This window comes from Urocampus carinirostris, chromosome 11, assembly GCF_059441175.1.
Source record: "Urocampus carinirostris isolate Australia breed hairy pipefish chromosome 11, RoL_Ucar_1.0, whole genome shotgun sequence".
Lineage (NCBI taxonomy): Eukaryota > Metazoa > Chordata > Actinopteri > Syngnathiformes > Syngnathidae > Urocampus > Urocampus carinirostris.
Window position 1 is genome coordinate 34,073,555 of NC_142359.1, and position 10,871 is coordinate 34,084,425.

The 10,871-nt window shown below is 41.1% G+C and overlaps 1 protein-coding gene across 1 annotated transcript; it reads left to right on the forward strand.

Moving 5' to 3' along the window:
* The first annotated feature begins 1,832 nt into the window (after positions 1-1,832).
* Positions 1,833-10,232, forward strand: b4gat1 (beta-1,4-glucuronyltransferase 1). Its single transcript, XM_088346800.1, has 3 exons — positions 1,833-2,776; positions 7,771-7,995; positions 9,589-10,232. The coding sequence occupies exons 1-3, from the start codon at positions 1,976-1,978 to the stop codon at positions 9,778-9,780; spliced, it is 1,218 nt and encodes a 405-aa protein (XP_088202926.1). The 5' UTR covers positions 1,833-1,975; the 3' UTR covers positions 9,781-10,232.
* Positions 10,233-10,871: the final 639 nt, after the last annotated feature.

Below are 10,871 nucleotides of genomic sequence, written 5' to 3' on the forward strand. Positions count from 1 at the left end.
AGAGAGAAAAAAAAAAATTTGTCTGGACCCGCAAAATATTAAAAGCCTTGTAACGGATCAAAGATCTACTCTAGCTATAGTAGCCCACTATCAAAATGACCAAGTTGGATGCAGCACAACTTGTAGAGAATAATGCGTCGCGTGACTACTTTTTTTTTTTTTTTTTTTTTTTTTTTTTTTTTAGGATACCAGCTCATGTTTAACTTCATGACAATATTAATGGATTACAGTATGTTTCATTTCTTTGATAAAATTAAAGAAATGCCAAGGAAGAAGGCCAATTATTGATGTCATTTTTATTGGAAAAAACAAATGTGCCCATTATCTGGGCAACAAAAAGAGTGCAATAAAACAAAGCATGCATTTGAAATAATAAAACGGCTCCCTTTTGAAAAGCTCAATAAAAACAAGCAAATTCATAGAATTCGGTTTGATTTCTGTGCAAATGTCAATCAAGTCAGTTCTTATTCTTCTTATTCTTATTCATTTAGGGTGACTTCTGTGATAAAATTGGTGCTGTCTCAAGAGGTTTAGTAATGTCGTGCCTTTAAAATGTGCGGAGCTTGCGCTCCTATTGGTTCCAACATATGCAACACGGGAAAAAGTCCCGCGCACACCTGACGCCAACCGCGTGTGGAATTCAGCGTCAACGCCTTTGCCTGCTGAACGTCAATGGCCTACGTCATCACCGGATCACGACTGGATGCATGTGCATTGTTGACCGAAAACTGCAGGAGTAGCAGAAGAACGAGATTGAATGGAGCGAGAGAAGATTTGTATGCTGAGTTGTGTTTTTAGGAGTCACAATTTACAAAAACATTATGCCCAGCTGTTGTGTGTACGGATTCACATGGTTCCCCAAAGTCTTAGAATCTTGAAAAAAGGCTTAAAATTGATCATCGGAGTTTAAAGCAATCTATGTATGGCTGGGAGATAGAACTAACGCCATTATTATATACAAAACATTAATATGTAGGTGCTAACCCGGGACCACACTAAATATAGATAGGGCACATTCAAGGTGTCACACCAACAGACCCAGTTTTGTCTGTCCACCGCCAAGGAATCCATAATAAGGAAGCTCATTAAACAATGTATGTTCACTGTTGAGACACTTCAGGATGAAAACCCACAGAACAAACTGTAAACACCCTGAAGACTCCAGCAAAACACACAGAGCAATTTGACTGGGTTTGCGGCAAGAATGGATCACACCCCTTCTCTCCCTTGCCCAGCACTGTCTACACCAAAATTAAACACGTTGGTATTCCTGTTTGCAGCACTTTCTGATATATTTTTTTTAAAGAACTTTGATCGCATTTTGTTTTGTAACCATTATTTAGGACAAAAATGACGGGCAAAATAAGCTTAAATAGTCTTAAGTAACTATGGGAGGGAGACAAATTTTAAATGGAGTGATTTGCAAAATAAAAATAAAATATCGGTTAAAAAACATTTTTAAAAAGTCTTAACATATCCTCTTAACAGTGATTTGTAAATCTGTTTTTAAATGAGTTTTAAAATTTCAATTGAAATTTCTCCTAAATTGCTGTGTTGATAAATTATTCGTTTTTTATAAAAGGCTTTTTGCTTTATTGATTTTTTTTCGCATTAACTGCACGCGTTGACGTTGACAAAAAATATCCACGTGAAAAATTGGTTGCAAAATAAGCAAATTATGATTTATTAATTATTTTCAATCTGCAAACAGTGCCCTAACGGGGACGTTGACTCAACCAATATGGCCGCTACGTAGGCACGCTGGGTAGCAAGCCTGCTACAACGCGCTATTTATAGCTGTGTGCGCTCCACCAAAAAAAGCGGAGCTCCGCCGGAAACCCCGTCGAAGTGCTAGATTCAAGGTCACGTGTTTCCGCTGCCTGAGCTAGGCTAGGCTAAGCAACAACAGCCGGCGGCCCCTCGGGCTGGACCTCCATCCCGACCGGCGACGTACGCATCGGCCCCGGCTGGGGAAATGCGTCTGAAGCGTTGGGCCCTGTGCACAGTATCGTGCGCGCTGCTACTGGTGACCCTTTTGCAACTCCTCTACTTGAGTTTCTTGCCCAAGCTCCACGGTGAACAACAGCCGCCGCCGCCACCTGCTCGTCGCTCGGAGCGCCTCCGGTACTCGCTCTCCAGCGGGGGCATCTTCGACAGTAGCGGTCAGTACCGCGTCTACAAGAACTTAATACGAAGCGAACGCTCGTCGTCGGCAGCGGCGGCCCAACTAACGCTGGTGACGCACGCCAGCGTCAATAACCTGCACCGTCTGGAGGGTCTTCTGGAGCGGTGGCGCGGCCCGCTTTCGGTGGCGGTGTTCGCACACGGGCCGGATGTCCGGGAGGCCGCGACGCTCCTGGACGCACTCAGCGTCCAGTGCCCTCGCGTGAGGGCGCTGGCGACGTTTCACCTAGTGTGCCCGTCAGGGGAAACGGCCACTCTGCCTGAGCACCACTCAATTGGCCCGGAAGACTGCGCCGCCGCTTTCGCCCAGCTGCGATCTCACGGTGACAGGTACCGCAACTACGCCATCGGCGCTGGCGTGGCTTATCCCAACAACCTACTCCGGAATGTCGCCCGAAGCGGCACAGAGTCCCCCTATGTTCTGGTTATCGATGTGGACATGGTGCCTGCTGCCGATTTGGAGCGCCGGTTCGCCGCTATGATGGTCAAACGTCAGCCGGAGCCGCTCCGCCTTTTCGTCGTGCCCGCTTTCGAGATCCGGCACACCAGGAAGATCCCGGCCACCAAAGAGGAGCTGGTTCAGCTCTACCAGGTGCAGGAATGAAATTCTCACCTTTTAGGATAAATACATCGTTTTGAAGTCAAAAAGGGTGACCTGCGTGAATCGTATTTACCCTTTGTACACGCGTGACTTAACCACGTGACTACACCATGACGGACGGTGGTAAACCCTAGTAAACAGTGGGTGAGGCCAGTGAACAGTAGCATACCTGTCAACCTCCACGACTCTATGCCCGGACAAACTGTCGTATTTTCTGTACAAAATACAAAATAATCGTACACCATATTTTTTTGATGCATGACGGAAAATCCCCAGGCGGCAGACGCATGCGCACAGTAGCATCAAACCGCTCGCTTTGTTTGCAACAAAAAAAACGATACCGAAATAGAGGCTTCCGCGGCGAACTCCTTTTGACTTGAATGATTTGCCGTTTCGTGATAGTCGGTGTATACCGGATGGTACCCATCATTGACAAATTTGCGTTTTTCAGTACAGATTTCCTTGTATGTCGAACTCGTCTTAAAATGCATAAAAAAATGTACTTTGTATGGCAAAAACGTACAGGTTGACAGGTATGCAGTAGACAAAGCCAACCTCTAACATAAATAACATTTGAAAAAAGGAAATAATGATCTCTTAAATTCAAGAGCATTTGCACACTATAAAAGATAAACTTTGCGCACTTAAAATAACTCACACCAAACAAAGTAAACCTGTATCATTAATAATATTTGAAAAAAGGAAATTATGAACTTTTGACAAAATAAGAAAATGTGCACACGATAAAAAGGTATACATTGCACACTAAAATGAATCCAGATACTTTTAAGGCTATAAATGTCTGCAATTTAGTCTAATGTAAAATTTACTACGTGCTACTGAAGCATGTTTATCAGAGCAAGAAAAGTATTCAAGTATTCATTTTAATCGCCCACAAAAGGTAAACATTGCACACTAAAAACAATCCACACCAAACAAAGTAAACCTTTAACATAAATAATGAACTCTTATAGAAATGTAAGATCATTTTCACATTACTGATGCTCCTCCTACTTACGAACGAGATATGTTCCGGACGATCCTTTGTAAGTTGCTTCATTGCTATGTTTTGTATGGAATGTATGTTTAAGGTTTATACAAGTATGTTTGAGGTTTACATAAATAACCTGTATTGTTTTGTACTGAAAAATAAATATTACTTAAAATAATATGCTCTCTAAAAATAAATAAAGTGAACTTCAACTTGTTGTAAGCAACTCGAATGTTCGTAAGTAGGAGAGTGTCTGTATAAAAGGTAAACATTGCACACAAAAACCACACACTTTTAAGCCTGTAAACATGACATGGCTGCAATTAGTGCAATATACAGTAAAATGTACTATGTGCCACTGCAGCATGTTCATTGCTGGCACACAAATATTTTCATGCAAGCTTACCAAGCATCGGAAAGTTGGTGTTGTGGACCTTCCAGCAAGCGAGGGAATCACAATGTCCCTCAATGACTGGGGCCATCAAATAACTCTTCAGTTCAACTTCAGCATTCTCTATCACTTGCACAGCAGCAGAAGGTGCGGTTTGCTTGCTTAATAAACTTCCCTGGGGGCGCATTTTTTCCTTTAAAGTAGCACCACTCTTGCTGACATAGCCCCTGTTCACATGAGTCCTCCCTCCTATAGAGGTACATAGGAAGTTGTTGTGTAATAAATATTTTAGTTGCATATAATTAAAAAAAAAAAGCCACAGTTAGTGCCGTCTCATCCATTTCTAGTTTCACTCTGTCCTTGATGCTGTCAATCTTCTCTGGACTGATCATCGGCTTTAAATCTTGGGTCCAGTAGAGAAGCATATCAAGAATGTCCTGTGTCTTGGTCCCCGTTGTCTCTCCAAATAGCTGATAACTTTGGACTTGGTTTATTTATTTAAGTCGGTGTCATCCCCTCTTTCAGTCGTATTTCTCAATAGATAAAGGACTGGTTTTAAGTATGACACACTGACATACTCTTAACCTGAGAGGTAAACTCCTGAAGTGGTTTGAAGGCGCCGTTCATTGATTCAAGGACTTCAATGTCTGCCAAGTGGGTACCAGATGTCACGTTTTCCTGTCTTCAGACAGTACCTGGGTCGAGGCTTTTTTTTTGCTCCAGCACTCTGTGCACCATCATTTGTCCACAGCCCCATCTTGTCGCAAAATCTGTGACAAGAGAATTCTGTGACAAGAGAACTCTGCTTGGTTTTGTGCCTCAGTTATTTACGCCCTCTTTTTCCAGCTATGGGAAGAATGACCAACGACTTCCCTCGTGGTTCATTTTTCATAGCATTCTCAAAAAAAAAATCAATAATAATGATATTTAGAAAAATAGTGAAGTTGACACGTCTATACAAATGTACACTAAATAGTTTAGTAAAAATCTTACCAATTGCCACGTGCCTACTGTGACCAAAACACTGCAGTCTCCTCCAGTCATTTAGGTCTACAGCTTTGATTACATTAGCATTATCTGTGGGGATACACATTTGCTTGGTTTCATCCACGCCCCAGGAAATGAAGCATTCTTTTGGACCATTTGCGAAGTTTTCTCCCGTATGCTCCTCTGGGAAATAAGTTCACCTTAAGCAGCGACTCTTCAGGTTGAATGAATCATCAATTACATGCAACGTTAGGCTCGTGTATGGTTCAGTGGTCTGGCTAGGTCTCAATTCAGATGTTGCAAAATATGACACGTTACGCAGTTCAGATTCCACTTTAGCCCTTCAATCAACGTACATTTCGGGAACACCAACTTAAGTAAAATAAGTCCATTGTGTGCATAAGACTACGAAAGCCTTCCAGTGTTTAGCGGAAGTATTTCTTTGACGATACAGACCCTGCCCGACCTTCGAACGAGTTAGGTTCCGGAATGAATCTGTTTGTAAGTTGCTTCGGTGCTATATTTTGTATGTTTATGCTTTATACACTTATGTTTAGGGATTCTATAAGTAACCTGTATTGTTTTGTACTAAAAAATAAACATTTCATAAAATAATATGCTCTATAAAGATAAATAAAGTGAAGTTTAACTTACTTTTGGAAGATAAGCTTCAAGAGGTCTTCCTCCGTGGTAACAAGGGGCAGAAAAAAAGCGTTCCGACCATTTTCTCAACCGCATCAATTATTCCATTTTCGTTTTAAGAGAAACTGCTCGCCTCTTCCTTACACTTTACACCAACCCTATTGAATGGATGCATGAGATATTACACAATAAAAAGTGCTAGTTCTTACTGGCTAGCGAGACAGTACGCGTTGGTATGATTACACACAAACCATGAAATAGAAGCCAGATTTCTTCTTCGGGATAGATGTTGGGTTACCTCTCACAGCGCCACGCGGCGTAAAGAAGCACTACAGTACTGTCCTCTAATCGGAAAAAGGTGCCCACAATACAAAATCTAACATACAGCAATGTCCGGATATTTTTCGACATCCCAAAGCAAATGTTCGTATCCATCGTTTTGCGTAAGTCGAATCATCATAACTAGGGGAGCGTCTGTATAGCGGGTCACCGCTTTATTTATTTGTGCCTCTGCGATTTTTTTTTTTATGCCGTGAGGGCTGCAAATGCTGCTTTAATGGAGGTTTCTTAATCTGCCTGTACACTTGTAGAGTCTTCATCTGTTACTTGAAATCCTTTTGACATGTCGTATATTTTAATTTGTGGTAGTTTTTTAAGGTGCTGGTACAAATTACTTGTATTTCCTCTGGACCTAGCAACTACGCGAAAGCATATTCTGCAAAAGGCACTTTTCTTCTGATCCACTTCCATGATTTGAAAACCAATATGCATCCATATGAGCAACAAACCACCCATTTTCGGTGCAAGCTTCGCTTCTTGCTTGTTTGTCGACTCTGGGGCTGGGTTTCGTGATTCGGCGAGGTTTACACGGTGGGTGTGGCATAGTGTGGTGTATGCAAACTTTGAATCACCAACATTGGCTAGTGTTATTAAAACTTCCCTCTGATTGGCCGGCGCTGTTAAAACTCGAACTGTAAAAATTCTGGTTGGCCAAAAACTTCATCTCTCAAAAAAACAATGTCGGAAAAGAAAAACTTGATGGAACTATGAATTATTGAAAAAAATGCAGTGTTTTGCGGTTTTACAATTGCACTAAGTGACATTGCCATGCTGATTCAATTTTGGTTAATTGTGGAGCCCTAGAAAGCACAAAGCTGTGTTTAGAGAAACTGAGAATAGCATTAGCAGGGCAAGCTACCATCCCATACGTCTGCCTGACTTCATTAAACCACACCCCCTACATTGCATATTACCGAATTTTATTGCAATATGTATTCTGTGTAGAACTATTTAGATATTTTATATAACACGCTACAGTGGGCATTTGCACGTCACACTGGGTATTTGTATATTGTATTCTTTTTGCTTTATTATTGTATTGTTCTCAGCTCAGGGATGCTGCTGGAAATGTGAATTTCCCTTCGGGGATGAATAAAGTATCTATCTATCTGTACCACTATATTTTAAATTGAGTATCCCTGGTGTACTCTATTAGAAATAAGTCGTTGGCATATTAAGTGTTTCTGCTAATCACAAAGTCTAATGTGATGTTCACAAATGGTGAGTCAAGTCATGTTTATTTGTATAGCCCTTAATCACAAACAGTCACAACGAGCTGCACAGACAACAGTTTATTGCAAACTACAGACTATTATTACTATTACAATCCTGAATCGCTTAAAGTGAAATGATTTTTTTTTTTAATTTTGCCAGCACCAAAGCTCTGAGTTTACGCTTGCCCCTGGATGTTGGTATTGTGTTGATAGTTGTCTCTAAATTATTTGAATCACAGCCGCATGTATTTAAGTTGTGACCTACAATGCTTAGCCTGAGCTGAGAAAAAGTCACGCAAAATGTTGTACTGATGTTTTTATCGAATCAGTAATAAGGGATGTGCGTTGAACAGAAATTAATACGGTATTCCCTCCACACCCTTCTCACCTTTTAAGCCCTTACCCATTTCCGTGCCTGCAGGTGGGCGAAGTGCGACCCTTCTACGATGAGCTGTGCCCTCGCTGCCAGGCCCCCACCAACTACTCCCGCTGGGTCAACGGTCGCGCATCGGAGCCCGCTGACGTCCTCGACGTGGCCTATGAGGTCACTTGGCGGGACCCCTGGGAGCCCTTTTACATCGGCTCCAACACGGTGCCCCCCTACGACGAGAGCTTTAAGCAGTACGGCTTCAACCGCATCAGCCAGGTAAACTTAATTTGGGGGTTGGCGTCGGCCTTGGTCCCCGACATTCGTGCCAAGGCCGGCTAGAAAGCTTTCAGACCTGCAAGTTGACGGAGAGACTTTCAGTCTAGGTCTGCACGATTAACAAAAATCTAATCGATATTGCGTTGAGACGCAGTGCGATTACACAATTGCAAGACAATGCGTTTATTGTCAAGGATTGATAGACAGCAACCCTAACTAAGCTTCCCAGAGGAAAGGCGCTGTTTTCTTAAGTTTAAACCCTTAACAATCCTGTCAAATTCACCTTAAATCTCAATTCAAGACATGTTTTTTTTTTTTTTTTTTTTTTGGTGATGGTTGTTATGTCTAAAAGCTTAAATTATGCTGCAATAACTGATAGTGTCAAGTTTTTCTTTTTTGGTTACTGTCGCTCCAGAGTTAATACTCCTAATGCTTTTTGGTTGATAATGTTGCTGTAATTTGTACATTTACTGTGTTTTTTACTATACTTTTTATCTTGTTTTTATAGAAAAGCAACAAACTTATTACTTAAAATGAGCGAAAACTGTCTGCATTTTTTTCATGTAAAATCAGAACATAATTCAAACAAAATATAGTGTAAAACCATTATTTTTTTGGAATGTTAAACAGTTTTATCAATCAAAATAAGTCATTAAAATATATTCCCCTGTACTACCTCATCCAAACTTGTTTATAACTCCCGATTTGGTGTGGTCTTGCGTGGTCCTTTGTGGCTTATAGTTTTCGAAATGGCTGAACCAATTTTTGTGACAATTTACACAGTTGTACTTTAGGCCTCTGGGAGTGTTTTTAGCTAGGTTTCGTGTCAAAGCACCCCAATAAATACAAACGAACATTGATAAACAGGTGTCATCGTTGTGGAAATCCAAGGTCCCACCATTAGATGTAAGTTTGGGGCTAAAATATCCTGCCCAGTCTGACCTGGCTCGCACGTATTGACACCCGACCCAAAAAATTAACTTGATTGACTGGACTGCGCCCATAACTAACCTGAAATTGTTTAAATGTTAAAATCTAAGCTTAAAACACACTTCTACTCTATATAGCATATGAATAATCTATATTTAAGTTGATAATATGTGTAATATTTACCCTCATGTAGGTTTTGGATCAGGGGATGGCGACATTTAAGTCTGTGGTTTGCAAAAATCTGTGGTCTGTGCAGCCCTTTGAGACGCTTTGTGATTAAGGGCTATACAAATAAAAATGACTTAACTTGACTTGGTCATTTTAAAACTGCAATAACTCTCTAAAATTACAGCCAACTTTGGGTTCTGCTCCAATCTCCTTTTGAGAGATTTCTAGCACATTGTCCTCCAACCTTCTTGGAAAAACACCTGCAACCGGAAAACTTTCGGACCCATTGCTCTAAAAAAATGATCTTCTATGCAACTTACAGGGAGTTAATTAGCATTTATCAAGCGAAGCTCATTTTTTAATAGATACTTGGAGGTAAAACATCCGAAATAAAACTTGAAGAAATACGAAACATTTAGACTCGACCTTTGTCTTTGAGAATTGAATGTTACGACTGCAAGTATGGTCTTTGATGGTGTACCTCTTTCTGCACAGGCATGCGAGCTCCACGTGGCCGGCTATGAATTCTCCGTGCTGAACTCTGCCTTCCTGGTCCACCTGGGCTTTAAGATCCAAGGCGAGTTCCACGCCAGTAAGGACGAGGAGAACGGACGCAACCGCATCCTGTTTCGCAGCTTCAAGGAGAATCTCAAAAGCAAATACCCAAACTCCGTGAGGCGTTGCTGAATTAATTACATGGCACTAACAGTACCTGACAAGATTCTGAGTTGTTGCCTGTGCTTGCCCAGTCAGTGGCTTTTGCTTGGTGGAGTTGCTTTGTCATAGGCTGGTCTAGCCACTAGATGGTGTCAAAAGCCCCTAGTTGAAGTTGTTTGCTCTGTACCCTACTGTAAAACAAAGTTTTTTGTGTTGTACTTATTTCTATTTATTGTCACGTGGTCAAGTTCAAGCTGAAGATCTCTTGACTTTTATTCTTTTGAATATTGTGTTGTTGCACTGATTAACAAGCAACCTTATCTGTTCTCTGTTGATTTGCATCAAGAAAGCACAACTTGAAATGTAGACGCCGTCAAACACTATACAACTATACCAAGTAAGCTAGCTGATCACTGGCCTCACAAGTTGACTTTTATAAAACAATTGTCTTTGAAAATAAAAAACTTTATAAAGAAAAAAAACTGCGTGGGTAGTCCTTTTCAATAGTGTCAACAACAATATAAATTTTCCCCCAACGTCTAAGTGAGTTCATTCAGCAACTGAAAAAGAGAATGTCAACTAGTAGATCTTCAAATACATTTGCAAAACCAGAAAGTAGCTTGAGAAATGGAGCAATTTGTGCCAAGGCCTAAGCCATTCTTTGAACTGACAAATAGTCTTTCACAATATTAAAAATAAATAATGGAACCAAAACAAAGATTCTAGACATAGGGTGTTGGGACAAGTGCAGGAGTTTTTAATACCCTCAGTGCTATTCTACAGTAAATATTTTTCACACAAAGGAGCTGGACAGAATTTGGAACTTTCTTCTCGCGGCCGACATCTGCTGGCTTTTGTCATCATTGCAGCCTCTCAACTTCATGATGTGTGTGCCAGTACACACATTTTATAGATGCGCTTGAATAAACTCTTTTTCATCTCTATGGTGTTTGGGTTGGCGTTAGCACTTTACTTAAGGCAGCCTTTTTCTTAATTTTGCCATCTTCATGCTACACTGTGAAATAAAAATAAAAATATCCCGCCTGGACGGGCATGACATCACTCTCCAGCGCTCCCCCAACCCCTATTACTCCTACCTAACATGTTCCGTCCCGAACAGC

What these genes read in the sequence shown, in the direction of transcription:
- b4gat1 (XM_088346800.1), top strand. Translation starts at nt 1,976, where the DNA reads ATGCGTCTGAAGCGTTGGGCCCTGTGCACAGTATCGTGCGCGCTGCTA. An exon ending in AGCTGGTTCAGCTCTACCAG is followed by an intron (nt 2,777 to 7,770) that starts GTGCAGGAATGA and finishes CCGTGCCTGCAG; the next exon opens with GTGGGCGAAGTGCGACCCTT. An exon ending in GCTTCAACCGCATCAGCCAG is followed by an intron (nt 7,996 to 9,588) that starts GTAAACTTAATT and finishes CTTTCTGCACAG; the next exon opens with GCATGCGAGCTCCACGTGGC.